General features: G+C 44.5%; 2 protein-coding genes across 3 annotated transcripts in view; one reads left to right on the top strand and one right to left on the bottom strand.

The window, feature by feature from the left end:
• Window positions 1-2,502: 2,502 nt before the first annotated feature.
• On the bottom strand, window positions 2,503-8,598 carry NDUFA1 (NADH:ubiquinone oxidoreductase subunit A1). The gene is made up of 3 exons (XM_018571910.1): window positions 8,424-8,598; window positions 5,646-5,735; window positions 2,503-2,559 (listed from the first exon to the last, which is right to left on the bottom strand). The coding sequence occupies exons 1-3, from the start codon at window positions 8,523-8,525 to the stop codon at window positions 2,539-2,541; spliced, it is 213 nt and encodes a 70-aa protein (XP_018427412.1). The 5' UTR covers window positions 8,526-8,598; the 3' UTR covers window positions 2,503-2,538.
• Window positions 8,599-9,281: 683 nt separating this feature from the next.
• Window positions 9,282-13,899, top strand: part of UPF3B (UPF3 regulator of nonsense transcripts homolog B (yeast)) — a 15,023-nt gene continuing 10,405 nt past the window's right edge. For both annotated transcript variants that reach the window (XM_018571911.1, XM_018571912.1), the window contains exons 1-2: window positions 9,282-9,484; window positions 11,087-11,193. In XM_018571911.1, the coding sequence (XP_018427413.1) occupies window positions 9,371-9,484; window positions 11,087-11,193 (221 nt within the window). In that variant the 5' untranslated portion in view covers window positions 9,282-9,370. The remainder of the gene's footprint in view (window positions 9,485-11,086; window positions 11,194-13,899) is intronic.

Below are 13,899 nucleotides of genomic sequence, written 5' to 3'. Positions count from 1 at the left end.
AGGTGTATGGGGGTGCAGTGGTGGAATAGGTGTATGGGGGTGCAGTGTGGACCAGGTGTATGGGGGTGCAGTGGTGGAATAGGTGTGCAGTGTGTACCAGGTATGCAGTGGTGGAACAGGTGTGCGGGGTTGTGGTGGTGGAAAAGGGGTATGGAGGTGCAGTGTGGAACAGGTGTATGAGTGTGATGTGGTGGAATAGGTGTTTGGGGGTGCTGTGGTGGAACAGGTGTACAAGGGTGCTGTGTGAAACAGGTGTATGGGTGCAGTAGTGGAATAGGTGTTTGGGAGTGCAGTAGTGGAATAGGTGTGGGGGTGCTGTGTGGAACAGGTGTATGGGTGTGAAGCGGTGGAACAGGTGTATGAAGGTGCAGCGAGGAATAGGTGTATTGGCGTGCAATGGTGGAATAGTTGTGTGGGGGTGCCTTTGTGGAACAGGAGTACAGGGGTGCTATGGTGGAACAGGTACGAGTTATACAGGTAAGAGGGACCTGTTTTAATGTTTCCTGTTTAAAAAACAAAAAAAAAGTGGCACACTGAAGAACAACAGCAGCTATAGAGGAACAACAAATCCCAGCAATAATATATTAAACACCCGGTATAATGTATTATTGCTGGGATTTGTTCCTCTATAGTTGGTGGTATTCTCCATTGCGATGTATAATGTATTATTGCTGGGATTTGTAGTTCCTCTATAACTGGTCAGTGGTAATCTGCATTGCGCAGTATAATCATTATACAGCGCAATGGAGAATACCACCAGGTATAGAGGACTACAAATCCCAGCAATAATACATTATATACAGCGCAATGGAGAATAACGCCAGCTACAGGAGGACTACAAATCCCAGCAATAGTACATTATAGTATAATGTACTATTGCTACATTCCTCTATAGCTGCTGGTATTCTGCACTGCGCCGCTGTATAATGTACTATATTGCACACCACACTTTTTTTTTTACTTCCACCGCGCCGAGCTTTCTCCGGTGATGGACTACAATCTCAATACAAACTAGTAGTCCATCACTGGAGCCTTTTTTTTCTCTTTTTTATCCGATTAATCGAACTTAATAATCGGCCAACTAATCGATTATGAAAATAATTGTTAGCTGCAGCCCTAATTTTAACCTGTATGGTGACTCTAAAAGTGATTATTATTTCCTCACAATCAATACCCGTTAGTAATGATATGTGACTATTTGTAGAGCTCTTTCGTTGTTTAAGTAGCACTTAAGATTCCTCCAGTCTCAATACAAATCATGTAGTGTCTAATAGCAGAGCAGTTTGGATCTCCAAATGTAGAACATTGTCAGTTTTATCTCGATTTCTACAGGTGGAAGAGCAGATATGCAGGTTCAGTATATTCCCCAATTAATTATCATGAAGCAAAGCCCTTTCTGTACCCGTTTCAGCCCTGTTGAGATGCTGAGGAGGGACACACACGCACACACCATTTTCTGAAATCTTCCACATGTGTATGGCTGGAAGCATGAGCACCTAATGAAAAAAATTGATTTGTCAGAAGAATTATTTTTTTCTGAAATAGCATTGTGTTGTATAACTTGGTGTGCCATTAGTATTCTGGGAGGCGCATCTCTCAATTCACTAAAATCTTGTGTGCAGGAAAAAAAATAACACTGTCGCTATGGAACTAGTGGCTCAGTATCGTTCATATCTGTCCTATGCCAACATTCTGCAGTGATAGGCTTTGCCTAGTAAATAGCTGGGAGAGTGCCGTTCGCACAGCACAGCGTTGCAGCCGCTAGATGGCAACAAGGAGCATAGGAAGTTCCTATGCTCCTCTAGCTCTACCCAGTGGCTGAAATGCCACGTGAATGGTATTTTGCCCAGCTATACACTGTGCAAAGCCTTTATACATAAAAAACAAAAGTTTGCCAGCCAGTATACGGTCTATCTACTAAGGTTAAAAACAGAGGTTTTAGTTGTACAACTTTTGCAAAATATGTGGAAACCCTACTGCCTCTTTAAGGCCCTCTGTGTAGTGTGGTCCTAACACTAAATCTATGAGAGCCTCCATCTTGGAGGATTTATAGCAAAGGATGAATTGGGTGCAGGTTTGCCAGGAGGTAGCGCAATCCACATTAAAGACACAGGGACACACCAGAAGCCCAGCACATCACAATGGCAACTGAAGACCCCAGCCTGTCTCCACACCAAATCCAAAAAGTGAAACAAATGGAAAATGCACTCATCAATTCATAACCAGCTTTAAAGCCAGAACATGAAAGGACTGGTAAAGCCCATGTGCACCTTACTTTAAAAGCTAGTCAAGAACTGATGAGTGCATTTGCCATTTGTTTTGCCTTTATACATCAGCCCCTAGGCTTTTGGCTACTTAGATGCCTTTTGTATTTGCAGAACTTCAAGAAAATGATCCATAACTGATTTTATAAAAAGACCATAGATCACAGAAAATCCTGGAATGTTCTTTTAAGTCTGTACATCAATTTAATGGTATTCTATAACATTAACATTTATCAGTTGCCAGTGAGATAGAAGTTCTGCCAGAGGTTCACGTTCAGTCAATATTTTCCAAACCCTAAAAGAAGAAGAGAAAGAGAATTGTTAAACAATAAATGCCGATTGTATTGATTTTACACAATTTGTTTAGAGCTGCAGCTAACGATTATTTTCAAAATCGATTAGTTAGCCGATTATTAAGTTCGATTAATCGGTTAATCGGATAAACAATAAAATACATTTAAAAAAATGGCTCCAGTGAAGGGACTACTAGTTTGTATTGAGGTTGTAGTCCATCACAGGAGCAAGCTTGGAGCGGTGGAAGTAAAAAAGAAAAAAAATAGTGTGGTGTGCAAAATAGTGAAATGGAAAGTGTAAAATGATACAGCAATGAATGCAAAATGGCACCGGCTATAGAGGACTACAAATCCCAGCTATAGTACATTATACAGCGCAATGCAGAATATAACCAACTATAGAGGAGTACAGCAAATCCCAGCAATATTACATTATAGCTGGCGGTATTCTGCATTGCGCTGTATAATGTACTGTTGCTGGGTTTTGTAGTCCTCTATAGCTAGTGGTATTCGGCATTGCACCACTGTATAATGTACTATTGATGGGATTTGTTGTGCTCCTCTATAGCTGGTGGAATTCCGCATGGTGCTGTATAATGTATTATTGCTGGGATTTGTAGTCCTCTATACAGCGCAGTATAGCACCAGCTATAGAGGAGTACAACAAATCCCAGCAATAGTACATTATACATACAGTGTATAATGTATTGCTGGGATTTGTATTCCTATGTATAATATACAGCACAATGTACCATCAGCTATAGAGGACTACAAATCCCAGCAATACATTATAGAGCACCATGTGGGGGAAAGTGCAGGCTTACCTGAGCAGTCTTCCAGCAACTTGCTTCTGAGATCGGGTCTGTCTGTCGACGGCTGTCATCCCCCCACACCTGCTCCTCCTTACTACATCTCCCCGCGTCCCTGTGGATGTGGGCGGGCGGTGAGCGTGAGGCGGGAAGGAGGTGCGTCGTGTAAAGCGTGGATGCGGGTGGGCGGGTCTGGCAGCGATGAGCGTGATTTGGGGAGGAGGTGCGGCGCGCAGCGTGTGTGGAGCCGTGAACAGGGCCAACTGATCGGAAGCCGATTAATCGATTATTGAAAAAGTTGACAACTTTTTCAATAATCGATTATAATCGATTATGTCGATTAGTTGTTGCAGCCCTAAATTTGTTTCCCCCCCCATAGTTTGAAATGCCTGTCACATTACCAAGTAAGGGCTCATTCACACGGACGTGCACAGCTGTACAACGTGCACGTCTTGCACCCAGGAGGGACAGCTGCCATGTGTGTAGTCCAGGACCCATCGCACACCTGACCGACAAGTCCCTGGGAAAGCTTTGAGGAGTGCTGAAGTGACAAACGGATGGCATCGCTCACATCAAGAAAAAAAGATTGGTCACCAGCACTCCAAACTGCTTAATCAAAACATCTTTAATGATGTTTGGTCATAGTAACACAGGAGTTGTTGCTCTGTGTAGCTGCTTGTTCAAGTCAATGACAGGCTGCAGCTGCACATGGCTACAAGCTGACCCAAACTTGTACATCGGTACAGGTACGGATGCAGGCCCTTGGGTGCAGACTCCCTGCATTCAAGGACATGCATCCGTACCTGTACAGATGTGCAAGTTCGGGTCGGGGTGTAGCCTCGTGCAACTGCATCTTGTCATAGTTGTACAGGTGGCTGCATGTGGCTACACCAGCTGCCCCTCCTGGGCTCAGGATTCTGTATGGCTTGTATGTTCATTTGAATTGGGGGCCCATAACTAAAGGATCTGTGTATAAACACTCATCAAGTTGCCCATGTGTCCACTACAAGCTTGACGTTGCTCCATGTTGCACCCAAGGGCCTGCCAAATTCAGTCTCCATAGCTACAGAAAACCAGAATGTAATCACAACCAATCGGATAACATAATGCCATGCGAGTGTCTCTCAATGTGCACTGCACTGAATTATAGGATGGAGCAGGCGTGCCTGAGCCTTGAACAATATTCAGAGGGCTCCTGGTCATAGGCAATTCAGAAATATCAAGCTAATACAGGTAAACGCCTGCTGCGGCCTGATTTCACACAAACACTTGACTTCTGTTTGATTATGTGAATAGAGAACATCAAATAGAAGATTTAGATGAAGCTTTAATGTGATCGCTGTGGCCACTCCACCCAAAAGTAATTTTAGAGATAGGTGGAAACTGGAGAGCCGAGTCTGCTCCCTACTTATTATATGTCATGAGTACGTCAGCAGCAAGATCTTCCTGATCACCTGGACATTTTGTGCGTTCCCACCTTTGTTTGATCCAGCCCCATCTGTTACATCCTTCATAGCATAAAACATTTTTAAAAATCCAAAGCAAGAGAATGAATGTGGACAGTGAAGGAGAAGCAACACACTAAGATGTCATCATTCTGTCTTTTCTCTTGTAATCAACTTTAAACTGTTGACTGCCAGCATTGTGCAAAACAAACAATTGAGCTTGATCCTCCTCCTCCAGTCTAGGCCATTGCTGGGCAGGGGATTACAGGAGGCAGGGGCACACAAATTAATGGAAGAGAATCTCACTGATACAGTCTTCAAAAGGTGACTTTCTGATGCATGTTCTCTACTTAAAAGAGAAGACAAACTGTGACCCAAAGCCAGCAGAGGGCAGACTACTGACAGCTACATGCTGGCAGCACAGAGCCACGCTACAGCCAGGAAGATCCTGACAATATTGTTGGGATCCACCCCGCTGCCTGAATGACAGCTGGTTCTGCCTCTGTAAAGCCAGAGCCAGCTGTCTGTCCCTCCAATCAGCCCTTGAGGAACAGAGAAGGGAGTGGTGAGTGAGAATTACTGATCTCTGCAGGGAAAAGACCGGTGGTCACATGATCGCTCAGTTCTCAGTCCAGAGACGTCATGTGACAGCTGCTGTGTCACACATGGATTCTAAGTATTGTGAAGAGTATATTTGATTCTCCCGATAGTTTTCCTTTAAGTATGTGTTGAGTCCTAAGCCCTATATTTTGCTTTAACATGTTTTATAGAGAGCTGAACGTACCAGTCTGGCCTTGCCCAAATGTTGTGCTCCATAGTCCAAGGATTACTCACCTTTGATTTGAAATAGAGCTGTTCTCCTGAAACTCGTCTGTCCCTCTCCATGAGGCACCATTGGTATGGAAACCGAGCAATTCTCTTCTCCTGCAAATAAGCCGATAATTACGTGTATTATTGGCACATACTGAATAAAGAAACCTCATGGTATTATAATCCAAACTAACACACAATCAATATATAGCTTTGTATATAAATGACCACAAAGCGGATATTCATAAAACTTGCATTCCATGAAAAATAAAACAACATGTAAATGACTTGCCTGTGAGCTACATGGAACTCTTGATTTATTGTTTATATTTCACATAAAGTGTGACTGAACTCCAGCCTTTCCCTTCTCTTGCACAGTTCTGTACCAGCTCCTCTCCTGTACTGAATTGGCTTACTGTGATTTCAGTGCACACTGTGAGCTTCTCACAATGTGCATTAAAAGCCACAATAAGTCAGATAGAGCAACCTCATTTCCTAATTGGAGGAAGTCCAGCATCATCTAGATCTTTCCTCCCTAAACCGACTGCCTCTGGCCTTCCGCTTTCATTTATTGGATTTCAGTACTTTCATGAAGGTTCAGCATCACAGGTGGGCATTGCTTAGGACAGCCTGATGTAAACTCTACTTAATGTGAAATGTTACAGGGGGTACAGGGTCAGTGTCAACAGAAGCCTCTGCAGTCCTTAATAAAACAGTGACGGCTGTGTTCTCTTTCGGGCCCATTTTAATGGATGATAACACAAGGGCACCAGAAATTGAATAGGTGTGAATGGGGCTAGTTCATGTCGCTCTGTTCCGCTGGAAAAAAAAAAAAAAAAGGGGAGTAGCACATGCACTACTCTTTTTTTTTTTTATTATTGCAACATAGTGCAATGAATCCAGTGTGAACTAGCCCCTCGTTGTTCGATGCCCTTCTGTTAGCATCTGTTGAAAAACGTACCGGAAGAAAATTGGAAAGTACAATTGCAAGACAACAGACCATCCAATGACTTGCAGATATGCAAGATATATGCAGATTTTCTATGTTTAAATTGCCTCAATACCTCCCGTTACCCCTCGGCCCCATAGGAAGCGCATGAGCTGCTATTTCTATCATTGCACGACTGCTCGAGAGAAATACTGAGGCAGATCCGCCTGCATTGCATAGAGAAGCACAGACACCCAGAGATGAGATCACTGGGTCTAAAATACAGTTTTGTAATGAAAATGGAAAGGCTTGATTTACAAAATGTCAGCATGTTGATGAGAGGTAAAAGGGGGAAACAGGGAAGGCAAAATATAAAAAGATTAATCTTCAGGTTTAATAATAAAAACTAAAATGGAACTGGTAATTGTTCTAGCTAATAGAGTGCAGCGCAGATGATGGACAAAGCTCAGTAACCCTGACAACTAAAATGTAACTTCACTGAAGTCACGTCATTACAGGATGGTTATTGTACTGTGGTCTTGGTATTACTAAACAAGTCAATAATAAGGCTAAACCCAGATTCCTAAGTCACCATGTGGGGGGCAGTACCAAGTTGATGAAAGTTTTGCTGCCAAGGGTTCCTCCACAGCTTGATACCTGGATGGAAAGCCGAGCAGGTATGTGATGGGTCCAACACCTAAACATTCGGAACAGGACAGTCCTACTTCAAGAGGAGAAGGCGCTGTCCTTTTTTGCAGACAACATATAAGGGAGGGGACACAGACCCCTGCAGCCGAAGCCCAACGGTGAGGAGAGATCCAAACCCAAACCTCACTCTCCTCTCAGCCGGCTTCCTGGCCAATCAGCATGGAGCCGGCCTCTCGGCAAATCAGAAAGCAGGGTGGCGAGTCATTACCAGCCGTCCAGCTTCCTGATTGGCCAGAAAGCCAGCTCCATGTTCCCTAATGGCACTGCCGGTCTTAGGAAATCTCCCTCTGCCCGGAAAGTTCCAGTATCAGGGAAGGTATTGGAGCATTTGGGTAAATACAAGTACTCGGTATCGGCACATCCCTAATTTCAATGGGTCCCCAAACGAGCCGTGCGCACTGGAACGCGCGCTACAGCAATGCCGTGCGTTCCAGTGTGGTGCAATTGCAAAAAATGTGCATGTTATTTTATTCTGAGACTTTGTTTGTAAAACTCAATGGGGGGAATTTATCAAAACTGGAGCAAACAGGATCTGGAGCAGTTACCCATGGCAACCAATCAGCATCTCTCTTCACTTTGCCCAGGTAAGATTTGAAAATGAGAGGGAGAAGCTGATTGGATGCAGTTCAAATCTGCTCCAGATTTTGTCTGCTCAAGTTTTGATAAATTCCCCCAATGTGTATATTTTATATGAAAGATGGTATTTAATTTTTTTTTCAATCTGATTAATTAAAAAAAATATTCAGCCAAGGAATCGATTATGAAAATAGCAGGTTAATTGCAGCCCTAGCTCATTTTACAATCATATGAACGAATAAGCAACCCAAATCTATTTGCTGTGTAGTTCTGGCAAACTCTGTACCCCCCAATATTGTACTCTATCAAAGGATTCGTCTTCTTCCCCTAGTGCAGCTGTAGGAATATTGAGCACTGTAGTGAGCTGAGACAGTATTGTGAATTACCGGCTAACATACAGCAGTTCAGAAGCACAATGACAATTAAATTATGATGTTGGCAGCTGTGTGAGGCCTGTGAAAAGGACAAGGATCTGGTAAAGATGGCAATACAAAAAAAGAGCAGCGATCATCTGTCAGCCCAGCACCACAAGCCCCAGCATGCCCTTTCACCTCTGGGATGAGCCTACAATGTCAGTGTGCTTGGCTCACCTTGCCCCCATAGAAAGCTCGTGGAATGTACATTGAGGAGAATCCGGGGATCATCATGCAGACGGTCATGATGGCATAGCACGGCAAGATTTCATACCACATGATGGCACACTGCACCGATATCTCCAAGAGTGTCTGTACAAAACAGCAAGCAGGCCGCAGCTCAGGGTCACTCTCCTGGACCAGCATGCACAGCGCAGAAGAGCAACGTCAGACAAGACGGCCATGTTTGAAATGGGCAAACCCAAACGTTGAAAAATGGTGAAAGACTATTGCTACTGAGCAGACGTCTCTAAAGCTGTACCTGCATCAGTCATGGCGACTTAGTATATTTTGCACCGCGAGATTATATTTTCAGTTCGGTTGAAGAGCCAGTAATGACCGCCCACACCTTATAAATACGAACATGTCTGTACACGCCGTAGTATTAAACAATTAAACAAAGTACTTTATTATTAAACCATAATGAAAATAATTCTTGTTTTTTCAACTGAAATGACGTTAGAAAGTTGTTTGACGTAATAAAGTCGAGTTAGGCAATTCTCGCGAAATTTCAATGCGTGCATAGTGGGTGACGTCAGGGCGGCCATCTTACGAAGGGAAAAGTTCTTATGAAGGACAGCTCTGTGCATAGAAGCAACCTATTCTACAGACATAGGCCACTGGCTACAAATGCTTGAGGAAGTTGTCGCTAGACGGGTGGCTTCGGGAAACTCGTGTGTCTATAAGTAAGAAGCAGGTTTCCCCCACCCTATCTCATGAACGAGGCTAGCGATAGCAACAGATGCCCCATCCAAGATGGAGAATATTTGTGCTACGAGTGGCCACATGACGGGTATCCCGGCCAATCAGAGAGCCGGGCAGGAGATTGCTGGGGAGAAGTAGTCCGCTGGAGTCAGTATAGTTTGAGCCATCGAATATTTGTGTACGCCTCCTCTCAGTGAGACATGAAGGAAGACAAGGAGAACACTAAGCCCAAGGAAAGGAGAGCGGAGCTGACTGGGTTGGAGGATGGGGACAAGCCTGAGAAGGTGAAGGAGAAAAAGGAAGTCATGAGCAAGGTGAGGAGTAGGCGGTTCAGGCCTTGCCACTCACATGGAGTTAATGACATGACACCCATCACTGAGCATAACCCCAGGCAGTGATGTGACAGGAGTAGTGGTCACCTCACAGGACGTTGGTTGGCTTTATGTACACACGAAACTGAATGAAGCCTAGATCACAGCTGTCACTCATCTCCATAGACATACCCAGCCTTTTATAGTGACAGGATGAACCCTGATATGAAGAAGGTTCTTCCATGGATTCAGCTGCTACTACTATTCTCTTTTCATGTAAAATATGTGTAAGCCTGATCACTAAAATGTCATATAAGAAAGGAACATGTTACATTAGAAAGGAAGACAATCTGATCACCCATCTTCTAAATGTTGCCTCCATGTTGCTGTTATATTGCCTGCATGCAGTTTATTATCAATCTTAATGACAATACTTTTCCTTTTAACTTCTTTTTTTATGTGGTCACATGACCAGCGAGGGTTTCTCTGCGGCTGGGGGGGTGTGACGACTTTCAGGTCCCACAATGCCTTGAAATGGTAAATGTCACCGCATCTGGCATTGATGTCGTCCTCTTTATCTGAAATGCTAGAAGATGAGATCAAGTTTGATAGTTGGCATTTTTGGGTCTTGGGATGATGTCGCAGTTCTTTTGGACACCATTGTCGGTCCTTCACAGACAGGCACATACACCTCAGTCTAAAGCAGGTCAGAGCAAGCCAAAAGTAAACTGAATTAAACTTGCGTCTGATGACTGTTTGTAGGATCCCTAAAGGATCTGTCCCTTTTTGTCTATTGTGATTCATGTCCGTGCTGTTAGGACAGAGGCGGACAAATTCATATGGAATTCAGGAGCCAGTCTGTCCAATCCAGGAGCCAGCTCCATCGACCGCAACTAGAGAAAACCTTCAAAGTCAGGTACCAGCTGTTATTTTTAGGGAGTATTGGCTCCTGGGATCTTTCCAGCCCTGTGTTTGGACATTTTGTTACTCCTTTTATTTTTAAAGGAGAACTATGGGGTCAGTGTTTTTCCCCATAGTTCTCCTTAGGGTAACGGGAGGACACAAACTAGCGTCCTCCTGTTACCCTAAGCTCAGTATACCGCGAGCTATAGCTCGCGGTATACTGAGACGCCGGAGCGGATCCCGACGTAGATGACGGGATCCGCCCAGCTGCGTGAGTGGCAGCTGGCTCTGCCTATCTAGAGGCAGAGCCAGCTGTACCCGCCCCCTCCCCCGTCCGTTCCGCCAGTCAGCGCTGGCAGATCGGAGAGGGGAATCCAGCCCCTCCCCCTGTCAAGGCAGAGAGCCGTGACAGGATCGAGAGGTGAGCGAACCTGGTATGTGTTCGCTCACCTCCCGATCTACTGAGCCGACCTGTGACAGTCTCATTGTCACAGGTCGGCTAGAACTATGAGGTGAGTGGCAATCACTCATCTCCTAGTTCTTCTTTAATAGCTGTCAAGCTTTTGCTTTATTACATATTTCCTCCTTGACTTGTGTGTCTTGTTCCTGAGCAGGAAAAGCCAGTGCTGTGACCAGAGACTGATAAGTGATTTCTCTGTCTTATTGTCCATTTCATCACCTGGAATTCTGTTCATTTTGCAGGTAGTGATTCGTCGCCTGCCACCAAGTCTTACCAAAGAGCAGCTGGAAGAGCATCTGCAACCTCTGCCAGACCACGATTATTTTGAGTTTTTTGCAAATGACTCCAGGTAATACACAATAGCAATAAGGAGATTTATCTGTTCGTATAGTGTTTGTAGCTGAAACTAAAATTAGTAACGGTAATAATGAAATTATCAAAATGCTTTTAAAATTAATTTACACATCTGTATGAATTAATAGGCATCACCATCCTAAGACAAGCTGTATATGTTGTACTCCTTTCACTTATACTTAAAGAACATCAGAAGAATGTTTTATTGATCCTTGCGGTGGGGCTACCCCTGAACTGCAAGGGTTAAGTGCTCATTTTTGTCTAGGTGCCAAAATGACAAAGTTAAGCTGGCCTTACACCTTACAACCATCGCACGACTTTCGTTGTGCGATGGTTGTAAGGTAATTAAAATCTTGTACAATCTGCCCATCATGGACAGGCAGATCGTACCCGTTAAGTGGAGGGCTTCTAATGATTCCAATGCAGAACGTTCGGCATTTGCCTTTCCGAGCACGCCACTAGGTTTTCAAGCGTGCTCGGAAGACAAAAGACGTGTGATAGTACAGTAGAAACAGTTGCACGCCTTCCATACACCTGCCGATTATTGTAAGATCGCTGGTTCACCCGCGATTATCGTACGATAATCGGCAGGTGTATGGGCACCTTTTATACTCACCCCAAGTTCCAAGCCTGCCAGCACTCGCATTTCTTACGCTGCAGCAATGGAATGTTCCTCGGCGTCCATACGTCTATAGACTGTATAGAATGTGATGATTTACGAAACCTTAGACCGCTGCAGAGGAGGAGAAGAGAGGCTGGAAGGACTGGTCTAAAAGTGCCCATACACTGCACGATTATCGTACGAGAATCGCGGGAAATCCCGCGATCGTACGATAATCATGCAGTGTATGGAAGGCGTGCGACCGTTTCTACTGTACGGTCACACAACTTTTGTATATCGAGCATGTTGGAAAACCAGCTGAGAATCGTATGATTTTTGGCTGTTTTTTAGCATGATCGAGAGATAACTGCCGAACGGGCCGGTGTGCCCGTTCAGCATTGCAGTCATCGGAAGCCCGCCCCGTAAATCATCACATTCTATACACAGTGTATAGACGTTCGTATAGTGTTTGTAGCTGAAACTAAAATTAGTAACGGTAATAATGAAATTATCAAAATGCTTTTAAAATTAATTTACACATCTGTATGAATTAATAGGCATCACCATCCTAAGACAAGCTGTATATGTTGTACTCCTTTCACTTATACTTAAAGAACATCAGAAGAATGTTTTATTGATCCTTGCGGTGGGGCTACCCCTGAACTGCAAGGGTTAAGTGCTCATTTTTGTCTAGGTGCCAAAATGACAAAGTTAAGCTGGCCTTACACCTTACAACCATCGCACGACTTTCGTTGTGCGATGGTTGTAAGGTAATTAAAATCTTGTACAATCTGCCCATCATGGACAGGCAGATCGTACCCGTTAAGTGGAGGGCTTCTAATGATTCCAATGCAGAACGTTCGGCATTTGCCTTTCCGAGCACGCCACTAGGTCTTCAAGCGTGCTCGGAAGACAAAAGACGTGTGATAGTACAGTAGAAACAGTTGCACGCCTTCCATACACCTGCCGATTATTGTAAGATCGCTGGTTCACCCGCGATTATCGTACGATAATCGGCAGGTGTATGGGCACCTTTTATACTCACCCCAAGTTCCAAGCCTGCCAGCACTCGCATTTCTTACGCTGCAGCAATGGAATGTTCCTCGGCGTCCATACGTCTATAGACTGTATAGAATGTGATGATTTACGAAACCTTAGACCGCTGCAGAGGAGGAGAAGAGAGGCTGGAAGGACTGGTCTAAAAGTGCCCATACACTGCACGATTATCGTACGAGAATCGCGGGAAATCCCGCGATCGTACGATAATCATGCAGTGTATGGAAGGCGTGCGACCGTTTCTACTGTACGGTCACACAACTTTTGTATATCGAGCATGTTGGAAAACCAGCTGAGAATCGTATGATTTTTGGCTGTTTTTTAGCATGATCGAGAGATAACTGCCGAACGGGCCGGTGTGCCCGTTCAGCATTGCAGTCATCGGAAGCCCGCCCCGTAAATCATCACATTCTATACACAGTGTATAGACGTATGGACGCCGAGGAACATTCCATTGCTGCAGCGTAAGAAATGCGAGTGCTGGCCGGCTTGGAACTTGGGGTGAGTATAAAAGGTGCCCATACACCTGGTGATTATCGTACGATAATCGCGGGTGATCCCGCGATCGTACGATAATCGGCAGGTGTATGGAAGGCGTGCAACTGTTTCTACTGTACTATCACACGTCTTTTGTCTTCCGAGCACGCTTGAAAACCTAGTGGCGTGCTCGGAAAGGCAAATGCCGAACGTTCTGCATTGGAATCATTGGAAGCCCTCCACTTAGCGGGTACGATAATCGGCAGGTGTATGGAAGGCGTGCAACTGTTTCTACTGTACTATCACACGTCTTTTGTCTTCCGAGCACGCTTGAAAACCTAGTGGCGTGCTCGGAAAGGCAAATGCCGAACGTTCTGCATTGGAATCATTGGAAGCCCTCCACTTAGCGGGTACGATCTGCCTGTCCATGATAGGCAGACCATACGTTTTTTTAAGTTACTTTTACAGCCCTCGTAGGAAAAAAGTCTTGCAAGGGTTGTAAAGTGTATGGGCACCTTAAGAGCAAGCCAGCTCCATTGTTCAGGTGAGATGTTTTTTTTTTTTTTG

The sequence above is a fragment of the Nanorana parkeri genome, unplaced genomic scaffold (genome assembly GCF_000935625.1).
Source record: "Nanorana parkeri isolate BGI_ZX_2015 unplaced genomic scaffold, ASM93562v1 scaffold1862, whole genome shotgun sequence".
Classification (NCBI taxonomy): domain Eukaryota; kingdom Metazoa; phylum Chordata; class Amphibia; order Anura; family Dicroglossidae; genus Nanorana; species Nanorana parkeri.
This window is presented reverse-complemented; position numbering and strand designations above follow the sequence as displayed.

Excerpts from the sequence above, each read along its gene's own strand:
- NDUFA1 (XM_018571910.1), bottom strand. The coding sequence starts at position 8,525 with ATGTGGTATGAAATCTTGCCGTGCTATGCCATCATGACCGTCTGCATG. Across the intron at positions 5,736-8,423 it reads GAGCTTTCTATGGGGGCAAG|GAGAAGAGAATTGCTCGGTT; the intron begins GTGAGCCAAGCA and ends GCTTATTTGCAG. Across the intron at positions 2,560-5,645 it reads AGCTCTATTTCAAATCAAAG|GGTTTGGAAAATATTGACTG; the intron begins GTGAGTAATCCT and ends TTCTTCTTTTAG.